The sequence below is a fragment of the Arvicola amphibius genome, chromosome 4 (genome assembly GCF_903992535.2).
Source record: "Arvicola amphibius chromosome 4, mArvAmp1.2, whole genome shotgun sequence".
Lineage (NCBI taxonomy): Eukaryota > Metazoa > Chordata > Mammalia > Rodentia > Cricetidae > Arvicola > Arvicola amphibius.
The window spans coordinates 73,774,520-73,798,711 of record NC_052050.1 but is presented as its reverse complement, the minus strand read 5'-3'; the positions used below and the strand labels follow the sequence as shown (position 1 = coordinate 73,798,711).

Below are 24,192 nucleotides of genomic sequence, written 5' to 3'. Positions count from 1 at the left end.
CTATTCTGAGTTCTTTTGGTTAAGGCACCTATTACATGGCTCTTCCCCTTTCTTAGGATAATCTCAGTATAGATAGTTGTGAGCCACCATGTGATTGCTGGGAATTGAACTCAGGACCTCTGGAGCAGTTACTGCTCTTAGCCTTTGAGCCATCTCTCTAGCCCTCTTCAGCAAATCCTACCAGTGCGCATCACCATGTTATTTCAACAGGATACCCCCCTCTGGCTGTTTAGAAAGTTGTTTTTTCTATCCATTCGCTGTTGAGATAGCAAGACCTACGATGAATTGAGTTAAAGAAAATAAGTTCTTAAGCTTAATGTCACTTATTTCTATTTCTAAATGTTTATTTGTGTGTATAAATGCACATGTGTGTGCATGTGGGTTTGGATACTTGCAGATGCGGGACAGATGAGGACAGATGGTGTTCTCCTCAATCACTCTATCTATTCCTTTGAGGCAGGTTCTCTCTGTGAACTGGGGCCTCATGATTCTGTCAGACTGGAAGCCAGAAAACACAGGAATTTCTATGTTTCTCTCCTCACTTTGAGTGTGGGTTTTGGATGCTCTTGGGGTTGGATCTTCTTATGTGGATGCTGGGAGGCTCAGTCTGGCCTTCATCATTGTGCATCAAGTATGTCTAACTGCAGAGCCATCTCTCAAGCCCTATGACTTGTTTCCTTTAAATACAGAGAGTAGAAAAATTGAAATTGCTTATGTAGTTCTTGTTGTATTAGTACTGCACAGTGCTGGTCAAGAAGTTCAATGCAATTGCACTGCTCTCTGCTGGAGTGTGGGGAATGCTCAATGGGAAAGAGGGAATGGGGTAATCCCTGTGTTAAACTTAAAACTCTGCTCTTTTTTGATGTTTGCTTGGCTCATTTTGTGCTTATTTGTTTTGAGATGAGGTCTCTAGTGGCCCAGGAACTTTAAGTTTCTATGTGACTGAGACTGTTCTTAGATTCGTGATCTTCCCGCTCTGAAGCTAGAATTCAAGTATGCATCACCATGTTTGTCTTTTTCATTGTATATATAATTGACTATGTTCCTACCCTTGGTAGGTTGGTTTGTTTATTTGGAGACAGCGTCTTAATTTCTGAATCAGGCTGATCTCATATCAGCAATTCCCCTGCCTTGTGCTGGAACTATACTCAGGTGCAACCATACGCCCAACTGAAGCAAGCAAACTTAAAGAATCAATCCCAGGATTCCCCCACTAAGGAATGGGGCTCAGCTAACAGTATCACACCAGTTTCTTCATTTTGATCAAGGGTCCATGGTGTATATGATGCTGGCATTAGAGGAAACTGGATGATTACAGGGACACTTGTGATTTTGCTGCAGATCCAAATTCTTTCAGATAAAGATTTGAACAGCAACAAGGAAATAAATAACCCAAGCCAATTGCTCCAGCAGGCTGCCCTGCCCAGAGAGTCTTGTGACAGCCTGACTGGAAAGAAGCAGCTAGAAGGGTGTGGATGTCAGACTTCAGGGTCTTTACCTGAGCTTCCAGGATGGTGAGGCTGCTGCATATGTATTGGGAATTCTTAGCCTGAGGAGGATGGTTGATGTCATTGTTGGAAGAACAGTGAAAACCGCAGAGAATTCCCTGGGGCCTGGAGCAGACAGGCCTTGAAGCCTCACCCTCTGCACTGAGTCTTCCCTCCACCACAGCTCAGCCAACAGCAGGTCAGGAGAGTTTAGCTATGATCTAATGGTCAACTTTGGCACAAAGGAAATTTTGAGCCCTGCAGGAAGGTGCACACCTTTGACCACAGCAATGGGAGCTGGTGGTAGGAAAATCAGGAGGTCAGAGTCATCTTACACTGCATTTCGGTTCATGGTCAGTCTAGATACATGAGACCCTGCTTGACTGGCCCTACCAATATATATATTTCATATATACTACCAATATATATGAAAAAGAAACTGACATAGAAATCTATCATAGGACAAATATATTGCAAACAGTCTTTTTCCTAAGCCCACTAACTCTTATTTTTAACTGAAGAGTTGTATGAAGAAGTTTATCAAACAGCTGACATCAATATTTCACAAGTGGCAAGGGAGAGATACAAGGATAGTCACAATGACATTGTTTATAGAAAAACGCATGTTTGGCAGCATGCTAAATGTCTACCAGTGGGAAGCTAGGTAAGTAAACATGTTGTATCCATGCTATAAGCTATGAACCTGATTGATCCGCTCAGTGTGGAATACGCTCAGGCTCAGTGCTATGGAGAAAAATCAAGGTGCAGATCCATGCATGCAGAAATACTGGGTATTTAATAGGAACAGCAAAATGTGCAGAAGGCTTTGATTTGGGGGCTCTAGGAGGGGGAGCATAGGGATGGAAGAGTAGTAAAAGGGAACCACAATTCCACACACATCTCAGCTAATTCCACTGCTTTCCTGTTTAGCTTCTTACATATAAATGTATTATGAAGTAATTAACGTTATACAATGAAACAAACTCCAAGTAGTTTGAAATGTACAGCTTCTTATTTGTGAAGTGTGTTTTTCACTGTGGGGGAGAGAGCGGGGGCATTACATGAACCTTTTTTGCTAGAAAACAAGACTACCAGTTCAAATCCTAGATAGGCAGAGCAACAGTGCCAGCTGCCCTTACTCAAAAAGACTGATACATTGATGGGATTATTAACAAAATTCATCTTGGGTCTTTCTATGGATCCTTTCAGTTGCTGAGTTTTTTCTATAGTTTATTAAAAACAAAAACTCCAACTATATCAAAAGGAAGCATGATTATGTTAAAGACAGATCACATACAAAATAGATTCCTAGTTATAATGGTCTAAAAATCATTGGCTCGGGTCTTACTCAACATCGGCTATTACTGCAACACCTGCTGGGGTGGGGATGTGCATTCTGGAATGTTACCACAGCTCAAAGACCTCTTACTGGTCACTTCATTGCAATGACCACGGTCTACCAAGGTAAGTGTGGGCATAATAACAGCAAACCGATGGGGAAACAGACACAGACATAGCATTTACCCTATTGCTACTATTGACAGTAATTGGAGCCCATGAATGTGACATGTCTTCCACTGAGTCCCGTAGACTTTCACAGAATGTCACTAGTCGTCATGTTCTTGAGTTCAGGCAAGTTTTGGAAATGCTAGGCGGGACAGCCAGACAGATTTCTAGACCCCTTCATGTCTATCATGCATCTCTAGGAAGACTGAAGAGCAGAGCAGACATCATAGTCTAAGAGCCCTGCAGTCACCAGGCAGGAATCAGGAAGGAGGCAGGAGAGGGCAGGGGCTGATGGCCCCCTCTAGTGGCCTCACCACTGTAGAACTGACTTGACAAATCTTCTAGAAAAGCTACAAATCCAAGCTCTCACAGCAAAAGTCCAGTTTTGATGTTTCATGTTTTGAGAGTTGCCTCAAATTTCAGAAAAAGAAAATTAAGAAATGAAAACATCACTGTATACCAAAGAAACCCTGTCTTGAAAAACCAAAAAGAAAAAAAAAAGAAAAAAATCACAGTCGTTTAAACACAATCATTTTTAGAGCATAAACGGAAGCCCCATTTGGCAAACCCAGAATGCAACTTCCTACTTTCTGACCTCCCCAAGAACCCCCATCAGACACAAACTCATTTCCACTGCTGTTCTACAGAGTTCTCAGTCCCTTGATCCACTGTCTTCTTCCCTGATGTCTGCCTGGTCCATTCTCACCATGGTAGCCTCTCCTGACATGAAGCATCCATCTTTATCCTAAGATCAACCACCTAATGATGCATCATATTCCCAGAGCTATGAGAAAGCATAACCAACTCTAATGGTAATATTAGATCTCCTACTATTTATTTATGAGGGAAATTAAAACCTGCATGTTCCCATGATTTTACCCCTTGAGAAGAATAGGGGAAGTGACATTTCAAATTACAATATAAGAGATAAAACATGAACATGAAATATTTCTAAATTTAGTATACCCCTCCCACCCACCCTCTCTCTTTTTTTATATCTTTCAATCTTATTCCTCTCTTAATGGTTTGAATAATCAAGGCAGGAGTATTTCCTGTACTACCAATGACTATAATGACTAAAGGAAACTCAAAATTCTAAAACGTTTGTTTGAGAGAATGCTCTGGAGTGAGTGAGAGACTGAGGCAGTGTTGATGTAAGAATTAGGATGGTGTGAACCGTGAGTTTGAGTATTAACAGCGGAGGGTCACCCTCTCCACCACTGCTGGATGAACCGACACAGAACATAGCCCTGCAGCTGGAAAGGCTGTTTGCGCTGTCAAATCCGGTTGCTGTCTTTGCAGTCTCAGGAAAAAGGCCCCTCAGGTCACTGGGACTCATTTGGTAGGAACAAGAACTGTCTTCAATAATGTAGACGTTGTCTTCACCTCAGGGCCACACAATCGCTGTGTTTTGCGAAGCTCCAATCTTCGAGACATGAAATGCCACCAAGCTGCAGAGAGAGAGAGAGAGAGAGAGAGAGAGAGAGAGAGAGAGAGAGAGAGAGAGAGCTTAAAGAATGAACAAGAGGTTACCTTTCAGGTCTGAGCAGAACATTAATTTATGACATATGCTCAGGACTCCAAGAGAACCATTCATAAAACTACAACAGTGAACAGGGCCCCTGGCATTAAAGTTGTAGGAAAGTTCTTTTGTTGCTGTTTTTGCTTTAATAATAAGCATCAGACTAAGAATTGTTTTTTTTTCAAAGCAGTTCCTGTTGGAATCCTTCAAGATACTAAAGTAATAAAACTCAAACGTAGGAGATCTAGAGAGACAGATATCTTGGCATCAAGCCTAGGTATCTAATGAGGATGCACATTTTGGAGCTGGGCTAGGAACTGGCTATCTCGTGTATTTACTTTGCACTGTGATGCCTTAGAAAGACTTAGAAGAGCCTGGTGACCTGAGTGAGATCCCTGGAGCTCACAGAAAAGGCAGAAAGAGTCAACTCCACGGTGTTGTCTTCTGACCTTGACAGGTGCCACACATCGCGCCCCCCACAGAGATACACATCATGCTCACAGTGACACAAAGTTTTCTTTATTGAAAACTAGAGTGTTGAAACCTGCTTAGCATCTAGCCCTCTAACATTAAGCATGGAGTAGAAAACATGTCAAGTCACAAAGCAGCTGTAGCTGCTGGTCTAGGGCACAATTTCAAGACTACTGTCTGCCACACAGGCGCAGACACAGCGTGCACACAGACAGTAGGAACTTCACTGGAAGGAATTTGGGGAGAGCACTGCAGGTCTTTGCAGCTAGCCTATCCTGACAGCTGTGGGAGGGGCTTCACTTGGAGAGCTCATTCTATACCCATGATCATCAGGGAGGGCACAGTGCACTGATATTTGAGCTTCTAGAACTCATGGAGGAGCAAACCAGAGAAGAAAACAGACTAACTCGGGGGTGATGTTTTGACAGTGGGGTTTTGTCATTTGTAATCATTTCTACCACTGAAATGTAGAACCAAAATGAGCGTCTCCAGTCAGCTATGAGGAACGCATACCTGTGTTGAGAATTACACAGGACAAGAGAGAGCAAGCTCCACTCTGCCTGGACAGTCACACATGCAGAAAAACAGTGTAGGGTCAGGACACTCGTGAGTCAGTGTGACGGAACTGACAGAAAAGGTCAGGAGAAAATGCCCAGAATATGTGATGTGGTGGTTACTTTGGTTTTCTGGCTTTCTTTCTAGCTTTTTATTTATTTTATTTATATTTTATTCATTCATTTGATTTTTTTCAGGGTCTCACCATGTTTCCCTGGCTATCCTTAACTCCCTACATAGACTCACCTGGTCTGGACTCATAGAGACCACCTGCCTCTGCCTACTGAGTTGGAATTAAAGGTGTGAGCCATCACACCTGGCGTTATTTACTTATTTTCAGACAGAACGTAGCTAGAAGCCTGGGCAGGACTTAAACTTACAGTCCTTCTGCGTTAGCTGATTGAGTGTTGAGATAGTAGTGTGTGCCCTCCTCACCCAACTTCTCCCCTCTTCTCTATATGCTGTGTTTTCTCCAGTTTTGTTTGTTTTAGATTAAGTGTAATTAAAAAGTAGCTTTGGGGACTGAAGAGTTGATCAGCAGTTATGGATGCTTGCTGTACAAACAGGACAAGAGTTCAAATGCTGCCCCAGGTAACAGGAAGAACATCTCCTGCACGCCTGTAACCCAGCACTGAGGGAGAGGGAGGCTGACACCTAATAAGAGCTCACACTTAATCAGGCACTTCTAATAGACTCAGTCTATGGTTCGGTTCTCTTGTTTAACATAGACACGGGCAAGTCTATGGAAGACAGCCTGAAGGACATGGGATTTGACCGAAAGAAATGGCCCTGTGTACAGCCATTTTTTTTTTTGAGAAATTAAGATTAGATGGCTATAACCATGCAGCGAAGGAGATACAGTGGTCTTTAAAAGGAGAGACTAACAGAGCTCCCCAAGTACGGTTAATTGAGGAGCCTGCAAGGCAGACACCAGTGTCATGAGGGGACTGGTAAGAAGTTTGGAGACCCCGGCCATACACAGTTCTTTACTCCCCTGGCAGCCTTGAAAATGATCTTCCACTAATCTTCTGCTCCCTTGGGTGTCCTCAAACAGCTCACTAGCTAGCCCTGTCATCCCCAGCACACTTCCCTTAAAGCATCTAAATGACCTTTCTACTAGCTTATATGATATACGTCATCAGATTTTTATAGACGAGGTCCTCAATGAAAGAAAACACTGAAGGAAACAGGAGTGGATCGAAGCAATCCCTTCCGTACCAGCTCCAGGAAGCAAAGCTTACAATTAGTGTCCACCTATAAGAGATTAGGATCAAGGGGCCTTCTGTTCCTGTCCTACCATAAATACATAAACAGAGGATGCAGAAAGTATCTCTGAATAAAGAGAATAATAAGAAAGGGACTAAAAAAAAAACAAATTTATTTTGAGATACAACATACAGAATGGGGAACAAGCATTTTGAAACACATCTGTAATCCCAGAGTGAAAGAGCCTGAGGCAGGAGGATTGTGAGTTCCAGCCTGGCCTTGCTACATAGTAAGTTCCAGGCCAGTCTGGACTACATAGTGAACCCTGTCTCAAATCAACCAACCCAGCAATGAATCAATTAGTAATGAGTGATTTAGTAGCAAAAGAGAGCATAGAGATAGTCTCAAGATTGTTAGTTCAAAAAGAATCCACACAATCCATGCCAGCTTACCTTAGAGACCCTGACTTCTTTTCCAACCCCAACAATTTTCCTAAATTGGGGTGGGAAAAGGTAGGAGAAGTTAAAGAGAAATTTGCCCATGTCATCAGAAACACTCATGACACTTTCTCCTAAACAAGGATATTGTCTCTGTTTTTGGTTGAACCGTCCCCGGGTAACTTTGGGTGATTCCTTCCCATCCCTCGCAGGAAGGATTGTCTGTCCATTCACTGTCTGGTGTATTCATCCTCGTGGCCCAATGCACTAGAGTGAGGGTGGGTAAACTTTTGTTCACTGACACAAACAAAAAGCCTCAAATCTTCCTAATGCACTGCCAGGGAACAAGTCCTTGAGGGGAGAATAAACAACTTTGGACTAAGGAAGGAAGGCACTTGTGGTATTTTACTCAGTTTCTAAGTAATTCTTCCTTTTAAACACCAGCTCATGTGCAGCCCAAGCTAACGTCAGACTCGGAATGCTGGGATAGTAGGCACACGCTACTGGAGCCACCAAAGATAATCATTTCAGAAACACGAGTTCTGAACAACCAGAGGGAACAGCCTGAAGTTTGACAGACATAGTCTTGAATTTTATTTTTATTTATTATTTATTTTTAGTTTTTCAAGACAGGGTTTCTCTGGGTAACCTTGGCTATCCTTGAATTTGCTCGGTAGGCCAGGTTGGCCTCAAACTCAGAGACTTTTCTGCTTCTGTCTCCCAAGTGCTGGTATTACAGGAATTGTGCCAATCACAGCTAAGAGACAGACATATCCTTATTCCCCGTTTTCTGCCCAGTCACTGGGCCAGTAATGGGCTCATGTACAGTGTTTTGTAAAGTCCATGGCTGAAGTTCTTACACAAGGAATAGACTTCACAGAGAGAAACACTGTGTACAGTTGTATAACTCACGGAAACAGCCATATAGACCTGGGTGTCACCTTCAAAGAGTCTGCTCCAGCATTAGACAGGGGGCTTCCCACCAATGTCTCATTTGCCTCTTCTACTAAGCATATTCCAGAACATCAACAGTATCATTATGGGAAACAAGTGAGATCTTAAGGGTAGGACAGGAGGAAACACATCAATGGTCTGATAGTGTCCTAAGAATGTCAAGCCTATCCAATATCTGTTGTGTCATGGTGCTTCATTTCTCTTATGGAGAATATAGTGTGTCCTTTTAATGGCAACAACTGAAAGACAAAGGACAGGGTTAGGAACAAGAGTGTTGCCAAGCACTGCAGCCTATTCCTGTGAGCCCAGCACTGGGATGTTGGAGGCCAGAGGATCAGGATGTTTGGGGGACATTCTCAGCTACCCAGTAAAGACTGTACCCGTGTGAAGTACACGAGATCAAGTTTTACAGAATAGGAATCTTTGGAGTCTTGGTAGCAATGGTTCAAGGTCACTGAGCAGAGCACTCACCATGTACCAGAAATCAACTGCAGAGTTTTCTGAGTGCTAACATATCCCTTTGGGGAGTAGAGGGTTTACCATGTATCTTGGATCTGAGGATATGAAAGCCATGTGAACTCAAAGCCCCCATGGCATGTGCAGGTGCTTAAAGGCAGAGAGCCCTGGCTCTCCTTCCTCGGGGACAGCTGTGACATGACTTACTGGTGACAACCACAGTGCACACAAGCAGCAGCAACAGCAGGACAGCAATGGAGATGCCGAAATAGAAGTGCTTCTTCATGTTCTGTGCCATCCCTGGAGGGACTGATTCCTAAGGAAACAATAAATAAAATAACAATAGCAATAAATAAACACAAGTGAGGGGCATCAAGTGAGAGGAGCAGCAAGCACATGCTTGACCTTAACCTAGATGCTAGGTCCTAGAACTGCATCTTTACTGGCCTGTGACTCGTCCGGAATATGCAGGAAGACCGAAGGATCTGAGGTGGTAACGGGCAGTGGAACTTCGAGACAATGTGAAATCAGTGTCTTTGGTGATGATGGAAACGTGGTCTATGTTGCTCGAGGTGATTACACAGTAGATGCCTCAGTCAAAATTCTAACCTCATGCTTAATGTGGGTTCAGACATGATATATGTGATTATGTCTGCTTTCTTAGTCTGTAGAAAAAGAGTAGCTCACCTCTAAGTTAACTGGCTCTCTGTGTGCTTAGCCCCTGGGCTGGTCCATCATCACAGACCCTACTTGTCTTGTAAATGCAACTCAAGATTCCATATCTTTATAAACATCTAATACCAAATGATCAGCATGGACATGTACACACAAATAGGATACATACTGAGCAGGTTATATTTAACTAGTATATACAGATTCTTTTCATAACTGCCAGACCAGTGGGTACTAATGCCAATTAAGTCATTGTATTTTTAGTGTCAAGCTGGGCATGTGACATAGGCCTGTAATCCCAGTACTCAGTAGGCCGAGGCAGGAAAATTATGAGTTCTAGGCCAGCCTGAGGTGTGAATTGAGATGAAGTCTTGATGTGGATTGTCCTTGTCCTTCTGTATGCTGAAATATGCATTGCTTTTATTGGTTGATGAATAAAGCTGTTTAGGTCAATGGCCAGGCAGACTATAAGTAGGTGGGGAATCCAAAAATAGATGCACAGAAAAGGATGTCATGTAACTGCCAAAGAAGCAACATACCAGGGCATTACCAGGATGCCACAACCACATGGTGATGCACAGATTAATAGAAATGAGTTAATTCACAGGTAGATCATCTACCCAGTAAGTAGCTTGAGCCATTGGTCAAACAATTATAATTGATATTGAGCCTCTGAGTGATTATTTCATAAGGGGCTGTGGGGACCAAGCTTGAAAAAAACTGGCCCAGGGGGCCAGCGGGACAGGAAAACCTTCCTTACAATTCTCAAAGATAAGCGGTTAGTTATGGTGGGGTTCATGCCTACAATTTCTTGAAAGACAGAGGCAGTGTCAGGAATTCAGGGTCATCCTCAGTTATGCAGCAAGTTAAAGGACAACTGGACTACACGAGACCCTTCTCAAAATAACAAGCTAAAGAAACTTACACCCAGCCTTTCCTTGCATGTTCTGTCAATAGGTATAAAAGCATTAGGCCATTTGGCCCTATATAAATATCCCCACCTTGTCTTGAGGGTTTTATTGTTGTTGAGTCATTTTTGGAAGCTCAAACCCAGTGACTTGCACATGCTAACAAGGGCTCTGCTCCTTCCAACAGTCAAATAATCTTCTTAATCCCTATTGGGCTTTTTTCTTATTCCAACCACTATCTCTCATGCATTTCTTACACAAACTAAAAATAACCTTGTTTCTTCCTGGAGCCAAAAGAGAAAAATTACTATTCAGATATGACCTCTCCTATTTGTAAAAATTGAATTCTGACAAGAATCCTGCAACCGGAGTTCCTTAGATTCTTTTCTCAAGCTTACTATTAAGAAAATCTAGGGGGGAAATTATGCAAAAGTGAGAATGTTTAGGACATTAATACTTTATCTGGAGTTATGTGTGTGAAAAAAATATCACCAGTGGACTCTAGAGAGAATGGTCAGTGGGCAGAAAAGCAATATTAGAGAACCCTAAATGAAATCTAGAATTCAAACATCCTTTGTGTCAAACTCTTAATTTCTTTACTTTCATGTATTTATTAATTTATTTATCTACAGTTTTTGAGACAGAGTCTCACTATGCAGCCCAATAAACCTAATGGTGCAGGCTAATCTCCAACTTCTGATATCTTGTTCCAATTTCCTTAGTTCTAAGGCTAAGGAAGCTACCACTAAGTGCCTCCTTTTCTTCTCTTTTTCTTTTTTGATACAAATATCTATGAACTAATTTTACAGACATGATCTTCAAATGCAAATTGTTTACTAAAAGGTATACAAATGAACATAGCCAATAAATATGGGAGGAATATGCTTACAGTATAGTTATTCCAAGAGTCAACTGAGGATGTCACGGTGTTATCCCAATCTGCTCAAAAAAAGGAAAATAAATTATGAATACAAGAAATTAGATTTTTTTTTACTATATCTGTAAATAATACCCCACAAGACTAATATGTCTTATGCCATGTAAGGGGTGGGATTTATATGGCAGGAGATTCACTGAAGAACAAGTTTTGAACATTTAGAAATTTGAAGTATATTTGAAATGTCTAATTTATAACAAGGAATCATTCTTTTCATTGTTTTTATGCATCCATGAATGAAGTACAGAATCCTCTTCCTACTGATATCAGATGTGTGTGTGTGTGTGTGCGTGTGTGTGTGTGGTGTGTGTGTGGTGTGTGTGTGTGTGTAAGGGTTGTGACGTCCTGACAAAGAGCCTTTCACTGCATTTTACAGATAAAGCAGCAGACAGATGACTTCATATTTTTAATTTTAGGGAATGACAGACATCTCAGCTGGCGATGTACACACAGTGCCCACATAATGAGTGAGTACAGACCTATGCAAGTCCCCAGCTACTACTAACGCTGGCATTACCCAGCATGAATAAAGTTGGATGATCCATAGATTTCCTCCTTTTCACATTACTGTGCTTACATTTTACTCATACTGAGAGCTCTTCCAAGAAGCCAAAGGCAATGACTACATTTAGGCAACATCTATGGTCTAGGCTCTGTTTGGGACTTAAGTAAGCTCTTCCAGGAATAATGATGTGAATCCTGGTATTTAGAGCCCTTTCTCCCGTTCCTGAACATAAACAATGTCCTTCTGAAATCTCCATCACAGCACTGTTTGTGGAAGAAAACTAGTCAGATATGTTTTCTGTTAACTACATCTCAGAGCATTGTTTCAAAAGCGACAGCAGTAAGGAGATGAGGCACTTCTTAGCAATCTCCACAGATCCATTCTGAGAGCCACCAAAATTACACTCAATGTAAAGACACCTAAGTGCTCTTCATAGAGAAGTCCATATGTGTGCTCCAGTGTGTCCTATTCCTTTCCTAAGCATCTATCTTCTTAGTGACCCTGTGCTTAGGATCTGAGTGAAATCTTGATAAACCTTCAACACTCCATCACACTGACTGTCCCTGACATTCTTTTCTTCAGAGAAGCCACACAGCCTGGCTTGGCCTGAATGGAGATGCTTGTGGAAAGGGACGTCTGGAGGGTGCCATCAGGGGTGGAATGGAGCTGTGCCTCTGTCCCTGCCACCACTTACAATGTCAGATCTGCATTGCTGCAGCACCAGCTTTACCAAGATGTGGACCTTCCAGGGGATCAGGCAGGGGAACATAGTTACCTGCAGGAGTGTAGGATGCGATTTCTGTCACCTGGGCTGTAGTCTGATGTGGGTAAGATGTAGTGGGTTCTGGAATGAGAACAATGCAAGAACTGTTTCAGCTTTGGAGTTTGGATGCCACCAAGGAAAACAGAAACAAAACTTACCATCACCTCCCCCAGTGCCTCCCTCAATCTCCATAGCAGGAATGGCTCCTTCCTACCCATTTCCGCATCTGCTGACTCCTCTGAGAAATGTACCCAAAGATGGGCACTGCCTGTCATGGTCCTACTATCCTGAGCAAGTGAGATGTGTGTTCTAATATTCTAGACAACTTTATTGATCTTAAGGATTGCTTCACACTTTCCATTCTAGACTCCTGAACTCCTCTGAAACATAGCTGATATCAACACAAGGAGAACCAGACACTCAGTTAAGATTATGGTTTATCAAGTCAAGAGTCATTTCACCTTCTAGAAAGGGCCTGGATGTTTCTCACCCCTCTTCACTGAGGCCTTAGGCAAGCACCAGATTCTTCACACTTCTTTCTAGGGAGATGCGTTCACTGGACAACATGGAATAGATGGACCATTTCATCACTGAGACCTTCTCAAGATGGCAACATCACACTGGTGATGGTTCCCACACTGTAGTTTGCCTTGTATTCCCCCAACAAATCAACAAAAACTCTCGGTTTGTTGATTGACTGAGTAACTAAGACAAGCTCTCCTGCCCTTCAATCATTCCTTTACTAAGAATGATTTCTGGTGTTTTCTGACTCATCCTATGTTGCTCACTAAAGGCTTCCACGTAGAACACTCTAGTGCAGCCTGGTTTCCCTTTCCTTCCTGGAGTCCCTACTTTGTTCCCACCAATAGCTCACTTTACGTGCAGGGCTGAGCTCTTGCCTCCCTGGGAGTCCTCTCAATGCTTCCCTTTTCAGAACAGGAAAGGATCTTGGAATTAGTTGGTTGTGCCAAATAGGAATTCCTCATGGACCTTCACTGTCTTTCCTGATCCCCTACCTCACTACAACCTGATTCTTACATTTGAACAACACCCTCCTGCTTTGCACTACTGTACTGTTTTGTCCTGGAACTCAAACATGTAAGAGGATGTAACCATCCTTCTGAACTAATAAAATGTCAGGCAGTCACACGTTACCCAATTCAGTTCTTGACAAAAGGCTTAACTTGCTTCCCCAGCCTGGGTCCCTTTCTGCCCTGTTCTTACAACCTCCCACCCAATTCCATGAACAGTGTCTGGGGCACCAGGATGAGCACAAGAAGTGGATGAGAGGAAGCACATCCTCATCTGAGAGTGACCAGAGTGTTTGCCTTCTCCCTGGACCGGACTTTCAACCCTCAACTGCAATTCTTTAGGAAACCCAGAATAGAAAAATAAGATTACACTAAAACATCCCCAAGAGGTCATATGGATTCACGAACCAACACTTCTCTTCTATCTCAGTTTTCACTGAAGTCAATAACCTATCCATGTTCTCCAGACTCAGCCCGTGAGCCCATTTTCTGATGCAGGCAGAAACTAAGTCTTGAAAAGTTCTGCCAACCCTGAGCGATCCTTACAGTGTGTGCAGCTGCCTGGAACAAAGGGGTTTTCTCAAAACTCCTATATTGCACATAGGATGCTCATGGCTGTGGAGTTCTGACCATGGAGTCAGAAGAACCAGCTTCTCACTCAAGTGAACAGGGCCAGAGTCTGAGCCATTTTCTGTCTTCATAACTTCCAAGAACATTCTGACTCTGCCAGTTGCTGTCACTATAAACTAGGGACAGATCACAGCTATACAGGACACAAGTGTCTGAGAATTGAATACTGCATCATCATGAAGCATGTAGCATGCTGCCCGGTGCCCAGGAAACATTGAATGTCAACTTCCCTGAACTATGGCATCAGTTGGAAGCCCAATTTCAAACTGGATATAAAGGGGCAAGGGTCTCCCTAACTTGACCCTCGTTCTTGGTCAGTTCTTAATTTTTCATCAGAAAGTCATATCCAACTGGACCAGATTCCCACTATCGTCATCAGCTCTTCTAGATCAATGATGGGCCTCAGTCTGACTAGAGCGAATCCGAGGGAATATGGTATGGAGAGATGGCATCCTTCATGTCCAAGCTCTTACACACCAGAGGGTGAATGCAACTTAAAACTGGAACATTAGAGCGTTTGTGAATCTGCTGTTGGGACACAGCTAAGAACTCTTCACCTCTATTATACTTCTGTCTTGACTCAGTGTCTTGTGTCCTACAGACGCTTATAAGAAGGACTCTGGGGGGGAGGGGCTGGAAAGATGGCTCATAGGTTAAGAGCATTGCCTGCTCTTCCAAAGGTCCTGAGTTCAATTCCCAGCAACCACATGGTGGCTCACAACCATCTGTAATGGGGTCTGGTGCCCTTTTCTGGCCTGCAGGCATACACGCAGACAGAATATTGTATACATAATAAGTAAATAAATAAATAAATAAATAAATAAATAAATAAATAAAGGACTCTGGGTCCTGAACCACATTGGGATTTACCTGGTGTGTGAGTCTGCATGTGCGCTGGTGTTGTAGGAGGAGAGGTGGAGACTCTGGGTGATGCTGGTACACGTGTGGGTCCTGTTGACAGAGTCGTGGGTCTCCTTGTAGTTGTGGGTCTCTCTGTAGTCGTGGGTCTTTCTGTAGTTGTGGGTCTCCTTGTAGTTGTGGGTCTTCCTGAAGTTGTGAGTCTCTCTGTAGTTGTGGATCTTGTGGGGATTTCTGCATTTGAAAACCAAGATAAAACGAGGATCATTCCAGCAAGAAGACAGAAGAGCTTCTGCTGTAACACCAGTGAGAAGCTGTCCACAGAGATGCTCCTCTCCTTTGTCTTTGACCAAATAAGACAGGGCAGGGCATTAGAGAGAGCTCACCCATAGGAGGCAGTTGCACTGACTACGTGGAGATGAGAACAGAGCCCGTTCCTAAGGACACACTTTGTAAATGACAAATGTCAGGTCCTCTGATCTCTCAGCATCTCTGTGACACTGAGAGGGCATGGGAGACTGGGACTTCTCTCAGTAAAGACTGACTTCACCCAGTTGCCAGGCCCAGCATGTTCCCTTCAGTCAGTCCTGAGAGGACACAGCATACAGCCCTGCATCTTAGCACACACATCCCACACGAATCCCAACACAAATGTGAATTACACATTTGGGTAGAGAGTGGACATTGTCTTCTATGGTTCCTTCCAATCTAAGCCAGACAACTGGATACCCCGATCCAAAAATGCTTGATTCAGAATTTAGATCTGTTTTAACAATTTGGAATATTTATATATATATATATATATATATAGATATTATCTTGTAGATGGGCCTCAAGTATAAACATGGATTGATATAGCGTACACACACACACACACACACACACACACACACACAGTTAAAGGAACGTTTTTGAAGTTTTGATAATTCTACATGTGATAAATTCTTGGCATTGGATTTTTTAGGTGCATTATCAAGTTCATGCTAACAAGGTTCCAGATTTTGGAGCACTGTAGATTTGGGGTGTTTGGATTAGGCAGGTTCAACCTACAATTCACAAATCAACAGCATCCAAAGAACTGTAAGGATCCAAGCAACTACTGATGGTCTCAGTGTGCAGAGGTCTAAGACAGGGATTAAGGCAAAGTAGAGCTGGAATTGTCAGCCAGGCACTCAATCTTGAGTGTGTCAGCAAACATATGTTCCTGGTAAATAATCTCCCTTGATCTTACCTGTGCTAACTACAAAATAAAACCTCGGCAGTGAGGAAAAATTGCTTTGAAACTCTTCTTCAAGTAAAATACTGTGTGATTCCTCAATCCAATGTGTGTTTACCTTGAAATGAAGAAAAAAAATGTAGTGTTCCTACAAAGTATAGGGAGATAGATATGGAGCATCCCCCCTAAATTCAATACATGTATTTATTAATTTATTTGTTTGTTCGTAGGATGTGAGGGGATAACTCTGCAGAGTCTGTTCTCTCCTTCCACCATGTGGGCCCAGGGATTGAACTCAGGTCACCAAGGTGCACTGGGCACCTTTCCCCACTGAGCCAGCTCACTGGCCCTCCATCCCTTTCCTATAAAGAGCCAGATAGTGTCTTGGGCTCAGGAACTAAAAAACAGGTGTTCAGGAGCAAGCACCATGCCCTTCAGTTTAAAAGCTACTTTGACAACACAGCAAGGAGTTGGTATGGCTGTGCTGCAATAAAACTATACATACCAGCGAGGGGTCTGGTTAGTTTGCTGATAGCCTCTAATGTGCGGGCATAGGCATGAACATAATACAAACCCTCCCTGGAGAGTAGAAATCTCTGCAGGAGAAAAAAAGCAAGCATGGGAACAATCTAGTCAGAAGATCACTGAGACCAACTAGGAAGGAATCAACAGCTCAGGAGCTTTGCTGTTCTTGCTCTGGGGTGTTTTTCTCCCAAGTAGATGGGAAAGTCCAAAGGAGCCATGAGGGTCCTAGGATAGCTAGAGATGGAGCTCCGGGTGTTTAAACCAGGAGAAAATGTAGACTTAGTTGTTAAAGGGTGAAGCAGAGTTGCTGGCTCACTTATGGACTCACCGAGTGGTCACAGTGTCTTTGTAAGCACTGTTCTGTTATGAATTTCTAAGCTTCATAAAACCTTGAATTAATGAGCTGAAATTAGTAATTTTATGCTATGATGCTTTGCCCATCCCCCTTCTGGTGCTCAGAATCTAATCTCATTGTTTTAGGCAGGAATGTGTGCTAGACAAGTGCCTTCCCAAGCTACAGCCACAGCCCTTATTTGGTTGTTGAGTTTGCAGTTCTAGGGACAGAAGACAAGGCTTCAGACAGGCTAGACAAATTTCTACATATCCCCTAGTGAGATTTTTCTTTAGCGATTTATCTCTGTGTGTGTGTGTGTGTGTGTGTGTGTGTGTGTGCGTGTGTGTATGTGCGTGTGTGTATCTGTATGTGAAGCTATTTTCATGTGAGTGATTCCCCTTGGAGTCCAGAGTCATTCAACTTCAGTCAGGTAAATAGTGCAATTTCACAACTGTGATGGCACGCAGGACCTTATTTTCTCCTCCCCCAGCTGTCTCTTTACATCACTCTGTGCACACTCTATGACCAGCTTCTTCTGGCTTTCCTAAGTTGCCTCCCAGCCAAACTTTTCAAGGCAATTCCTTGCCCCATCAGAATGGACTGCACCCTAACAAGGAATGGTGGCACCTTCCTTTAATCTCAACACTGGTGAGCCTAAGGTATGGACAAGGAGATCCAGATCAGCCTGACTTACAAAGCAAGACTTGAGTCTCAAAATCAATAAATCAATCAGTGAACAGAGCCAGAATAATGGCTCAATGGGTAGAGGCACTTGACTTGCAATCATCGCCAGCTGGTTTGTATCCCTAGAACTCACATAAGGGTATAAAGAGAGCACTGACCCCGCAAGTTTTCCCTCTGACAAATTCACCATGGCATGCAAACCCACCAGACATGCATCATCCACAATAGCCACATAATAATAAATGCAGTTTTAAAAATCAAATTAAGCATAAAAATAAATGAATGGATAAATAACAAAGCCTATAAGTTGGAAGACTATAGAATAATATCCTTATTTTAAAAACATAGAGGCAGATCAGTATTGATTTCTATTAGCTGTATAAGCCCTTGGTAAGCAGATATTAGAAACTTTGCCAGAAGCCGGGAAGTCCTCACGAACCTACTCTTCTGGTCAATGCAAAGAAATCAGGATATGTACCTCAAGATGGAGAATGTAAAGCCTGGTGGTGGTGGAACACTCTAATCCCAGCACTTCAGAGACAGAGGACCTAACCAAGATCTGAAGCCCCATAGTCTGTCATTTATGCTATGATGAACCTAATCACATGACAGGAAACTTCCCTCCTGAATGAAAAATGAAAGGAACTAAAGACATGACTACCTGACCTACCTATGGTGGAGGAGATGGTTTATCGTAGATATGAGGGAGAAAACAAAGGCACCTGGATGGGTCCAGAGTAAACATGACCAGCAAACTGACCTGGCCATGTGAGGAGAGGGGAAGCCAGGAGCCAAGAGTGGTGACCAAGAGGTCAAGAACCCAAAAGGGCCTGTATAGTCAAAATGGCTGGGTTATATAGGGAAGAGCAGCTGGGGGAAGGGCAGCCCAGCCGAGTCCATGGGCTGGAGAATTGAGAGAAGGAGTGGATGCCCCAGGTACTGGCCTTACTGAGAAAATGGCAGCCAGTGTCTGCTTTGATATGTTAGTAAACACCTTAGTTATCCTTCACCCTGGGACCTTGCACCTAGGACCTGTACCACTAAAGATAACAAGTTAGACTCTCCCCTTGCTCTGGGGACCAGCCTGAGACTCCTCAGGGAGAATGCTGAGAGGATTATTTTCCAGGAGGAGAATGAGGAGGATGCTGTCTGCTCTGCCATTCCAGTAATGGCTGCTATCTCTAGTCCTCCTTATCTCCGTCTCCCTCCCACACTCCTGCTCTTAATGAAGTTCCTCTCCAGGTTGTAAAGAGAAGGCCCTCCTTCCCTGGAAGCCTCTTCATACCCCATCAAGGGATGAACCTCACAGATTGTATGGTTTCTGTCTAATGCTCTCCCTCCCAGTTTGAGGGCTGATCTCGGCCTTGAGGCCTCCTCGTTCTAACAAAGCTCATTGGATGGAATTGTGTGTCTGCATCCTTTCTGGACTAACTGCTGTTGCTCATGCTGTTACACTGCCGAGTGACCATGAACAGTTATTGGAGGGAACTTTCTTCTATCAGGACATTTCCATTGTTCAAGCAAAAACTTATGTGATGTGATGTAAGACCTATTTTAAAAGCCCAAGGCAGGCTTAGAACTCTCTTCGTCCTTAGAGGAAAACAGACAATATTAGCAAACAGAGGACTTAGTTCACTTGCAAGAAATAAACAAAGGAAACCAAGAAAGCTTACCTGGTTTAACTTCCAATGAATAGGTCACGTAACTAAAAGATCCAGGGATTTCCACTGTACAACAATAGGGACCACTGTCACTCTGAACAGCATTCTCTATTGTCAAGGACACATTTCCTTCTGAAATATTCCCCTTTAGCTGGTATCGGCTGCTCCTCTGATAGGTGACTCGGTATCCATCGGTCCAGATAAGTGTCCTGACACAATAAGAAGACTGACACTCCCCGAGGCCCCAACATGTGGTAGTGATTCCAAGATTGGTTGAGTAAGTACACGGCAGTGTGACAGGGTCACCTGCAACCCCCTTCACTACTAAGGAAGAACCCACAGTACCTGGAATGCACAAAAGTGGGGGAGAAATGGAGAATTAGTACCCAACATTTTCTTAAAGTTTTGATTTATTCCTTTTCAGAAAAATTCTGGGGTGTTACTCTAGTGGAACTTAATTTAGGGTGTTTTGAAACTGAGACAAGTGCTAGCCCACTGAACTACAGCTCCAGCCCTTTGTTCTGGGACAACACTCTTGTACACTGTAAAGATTTGCACTCATATTGGTTTGCTAAAATGCTGATTGGCCAATAGCCAGGCAGGAAGTGGGGAAACCAGACTAAGAGAATTCTGGGAAGAGGAAAGGCAGAGATGGAGTCATCACTCAGATGCAGAGGAAGCAAGATGAGGATGCTCCACTGAGAAAAGGTACCAAGCCACATGGCTAAACATAGACAAGAATTATGGGTTAATTTAAGCTGTAAGAGCTAGTTAATAATAAGCCTGAGCTAATAGGCCAACCAGTTTATAATTAATATAAGCCTCTAGGACCAAGTGGAACAGAAACTTCTGTCTACAACTGTTCTTTATCATTGGTGTTCATGTGTTTGGGTGGGGGATGTTGGAAGGAATGATACCATAAGGTTTGTTGTTGTTATCTTTGGTTTTCTGAACTAGGATCTCAGTTTGTATCCTTGGCTGCCCTGGAACTTGCTGCGTGAACCAAGCTGACTTCAAACTCTCAGAGCTCCGCTGCCTCTACCTCCCAATCCTATGATTAAATATCCAGTTTTACTGCTTGAATTTGAAGACTGTAAACATTTTCCTGTTAGCATAGTCTTCCTCAGTGTGATAACTTAGTGGATACATTAGTGAGCAAAACAGCCTATCTTTGGCGTGATATTGACTCGCTTTTTTTCTTCTCTTTTCTTCTTCAGTGTGTGCGTTTCTTTTGGAGACAGGGTCTTGCTCTATGCCTCATGCTGGCTGAAAATTACAATCCTCCCACCTCTGCCTCCTGAGTTTGGGGTACTTAGCGTATGACACTAAGACCAGCTCAAATGTTTCATCATTAAACATCTAAAACATTATTTTAGAAGCTGGGCCCATGGCAACTCTTGTATACCCAGAACTCACTTGTAGTCCCAGAACTCAGGGAGGGGGGTGGATAGAGGGAGGAAGATGAGGAATTCAAGGTCAGCTAATTAATGAGTTCAAGACAGGCCTAGGTTTTGGAGACCCTGTATCAAACCATCTTCCCTCTTCCCCCACAGGGCTGTGACAACAAAGTCACTAACTCTTCTTCACTCCTCATCAAACAGCAGAGCCAGGGCTGTAGAAAAGCACTGTTGAGTTCAAGGCAGAAAGTTAGCAACTTCAAAAATCAATTGTCAGTAAGGGTTTTAGAAACCATCAGGAGGGTCTGAGGCTTATTCTGAACTTTACGGTTATCCCTTTATGAACAAAAAACCAAAACCAACCAAACAAAAAACACTAAGCAGAGTTTCCTTTTTATGAGTTGGTGACGTACCAGAACTTGAGCAAGACCCTTGTAAAGTCCACGTAACCAGAGAATATGCAATCGATAACTTTAGTGATACAATTTTAAAAACTAAAATAATAAAATATACGATGGAATAGAATTTCCAACACCAATAGTTGACTTCAAGGCATAACTTTAGCAGCTTCAAAATCAATTGTAAGAAATGGTTTGAGAAAACCATCAGGAGGGGCTGAGGCTTACTCTGAACTTTATGATTAGACCTTAACACATACACGTAGTAAGCAGAGGTCCCTTCTGAAAAGTTGGTGACATCCCAGCACTTGAGCAAAACTTACTTGCAAAGTAAGACCACATAGTCAAGAAGTATGCAACCAAAATAAATTAATGATGAAATTTAAAAAACTGAAATATTAAGAATTAAATATAATTCTTTTGGTGATGATGGAATAGAATTCCCAATACCAAGAGCTTCCACAGTGTCCTTTAAAGCAACTCTGAGAGCTGAGGATGGAGCTCAATGATACAGGGCTTGGCTAACCCTATGGTGGATCCTAGCACTGGAGACAAACAAACAAAAAAACAAAAGTACAGAACAATAGACTGTGATTTTCCCTAACTACTCATCTGTATGCAGATTTAGGCTGTGAGTTTGCTGTATGATTTAGAAAGCATCTTCCTTGTTCTATAAAATGACTTTATTTCTTGCTAGGACACTCATTACTTGATTTTGCCAAATATTGTTATTGGTTGTTTTCATATGCTTTTGGATGTTTTGCTCTTGAGGAGCCTACCACCGAGCTCCCAAATAAATCACATGGAGTCTTGCTATTACTTATAAATGCCCAGCCTTTGCTTGGCTTATTTCTAGCTAGCTTTCCTTAGCTTAAATTATCCCACCTACCTTTTGCCTCTGAGCTTTTTCCTTTTCTTCTTCTGTGTATCTTACTTTCACTCTTACTTTGTGGCTGGTTGTGTGGCTGGGTGTCTGGCCCCTAGCGTCCTCCTCTCCTTGTTCTCTTGCTCCTCTCTTTTTCTCCTTCTATTTGTTCTCTCTGTCTGCCAGCCCTGCCTATTCTTTCATCTGCCTAGCTATTGGTGGTACAGCTCTTTATTAGGCCAATCAGGTGTTTTAGACAGGCAAAGTACCACAGCTTCACAGAGTTAAACAAATGTTAGCATGAAGGAATGCAACACACCTTGGCAGCATTAAACAAATGTTCCACAGTGTAAACAAATGGAACACATCTGAAGATAATATTCTACAATATAATAGCTTTTAGGATCACAAATGAAATTCATGCTATTTTAATTAAGTCATAGAAATCCTTTCTTTCTCATCAGTGACCTCAGCTCTTTGGAGGTAGAGGCAAGAGGAGCAAACGTTTGAGGTGATCCTCAGCAACCTATGGAGTCTGAGGTCAGCCTGGACTAACTTAGAGCCTGCCTCAAAGACAATTATGTTTGTTGTTCATTTTTCTCCCTTTAAATAGAATGCTTTGAATTAGAATGTTTTTAAGTTAAATGACTGAAAATGGTTTTAAAAAGCAAAAATGCACAAAGAAATGGCATGAAGACTGACTTTGAGCAGTCATCATGCATGGAAAGCTCTGCTTTTAATATTTTATTAACCTTTGACTATAATGTGTGTGCATGTACACTCACCTTGACTTCTCCATCACATGCATGCACATGTACTCATCCCTATGTGTCCATCACATGAATACATGTGTTCACACCCATTTGCCTGGCATGTTCTTCAGAATCATGTTTATCTAGCTATAAATTTTGAGATTCATCCAGGTTAAGTAAGTCCTTTGGAGCTATCATTTATCTGGTTCTCCGTTCATTACATAACCCATGATCAAAAAGCCCAAGGATTGTCATCTCTTCTGTCACCTCTCGCCTCCTCAGCATTCCCCAGCTCATCCACTCACTTACCTGGGAGAAGAAGTATGAGGCCAGAAATGAAGACTTGAGGATGCATCATGGTGTTGACCTGGAGGACAAGGAGAAGATGCTCTGGTTGCTGTGGCACTCAGCACGCTGTACCCAGGCAGGTCTGCATTCTGACTGTGACTCACACAGGCCTCTCTGCCACGGACCCCTGTCCTCCCCAACACCCTCTTCTTTCCTGGTCCTTCCTCACATACAGCCTGCAACCTCACTTCTGGTCATGACATAAATAAGGCAGCAAACAAAGAAAACTGGAGGCAGAGGCAAGAGTGTGTTCTCTTGGTAGAACTTTTAAACAAAGACCAGCCCTCTAACAGCAAAGAGGCACTAGTAGAAGGGTGTCCTGATGCTGAAGGGAGAAAGAATGCTAAAAGTCAGAGTCAAAGTTGTCCAAGGTGTCTTAGATCTTTGAATTGCCATTAGCAACTAAGTTCTAAGTTCTAAGTTCAGCTTCTTCTTCTTTTTTCTTGTTTTCTTTTTGAGACAGGGTTTCTCGGTAGCTTTGGAGCCTGTCCTGGAACTAGCTCTTGTAGACCAGGCTAGGCCTCGAACTCAGAGATCCGCCTGCCTCTGCCTCCCAAGTGCTGGGATTAAAGGCACGCACTGCCACCACCTGGCTCTAAATTCAGCTTCTAACAATCTATTTTTAGATAAAACTTGAAATGCAGGCTGGGTTGGTTTCAGCTAGCTTCACCCCCTCTGAGGCTGGGAAGGCAATAAATGCAGCATCTTATGACCAGAAATCTCTTTGCCTTGCTGTACCCTCCTGCTCATGAGCTACCAGTGGGGTTGGTTGGTAGGCTGGTTGGCCTTTTCATTTATTTAGTTATTTTTGTAGGGTCTTACTGAACCTGGAGCTTGTTCTATCTCAGGTTGGTCTCTCACTTATAGAGACCCTCCTCCTCAGAATGCTGGGATTACAGGCATGACCCAACACACCAGTCCTCCCTCTGTGCTTTGTATAAACACTGACTCCTGGCTTCCAATTCTGGGACTGTCAAAGTCCACACTTGGCCTGGAAGTACAGCCTGAAATTCCAATTTCTAGGAGGCTGAGGCAGAGGAGCATGAGCTTCAGTCCTATCTAGGCTCCCTGGGTAACTTTGTAAGACCTTGTCTCAAAATCAAAAGTGGGAAAA

General features: G+C 42.9%; 1 protein-coding gene across 1 annotated transcript; it reads right to left on the bottom strand.

Annotated features, from left to right (window-relative positions):
* Positions 1-8,092: 8,092 nt before the first annotated feature.
* LOC119811511 (hepatitis A virus cellular receptor 1 homolog) lies at positions 8,093-23,088 on the bottom strand. Its single transcript, XM_042054894.1, has 7 exons — positions 23,040-23,088; positions 19,331-19,663; positions 14,911-15,087; positions 12,392-12,460; positions 11,064-11,113; positions 8,802-8,910; positions 8,093-8,190 (listed from the first exon to the last, which is right to left on the bottom strand). The coding sequence occupies exons 1-7, from the start codon at positions 23,086-23,088 to the stop codon at positions 8,093-8,095; spliced, it is 885 nt and encodes a 294-aa protein (XP_041910828.1).
* Between the last annotated feature and the right edge of the window lie 1,104 nt (positions 23,089-24,192).

Coding starts and splice junctions, on each gene's coding strand:
- LOC119811511 (XM_042054894.1), bottom strand. CDS start 23,088: ATGATGCATCCTCAAGTCTTCATTTCTGGCCTCATACTTCTTCTCCCA. Junction 8,911..11,063: donor ACTCTTGGAATAACTATACT/GTAAGCATATTC, acceptor TTGTTTCCTTAG/GAATCAGTCCCTCCAGGGAT. Junction 8,191..8,801: donor GTGCACTGTGGTTGTCACCA/GTAAGTCATGTC, acceptor GAATATGCTTAG/TAGAAGAGGCAAATGAGACA.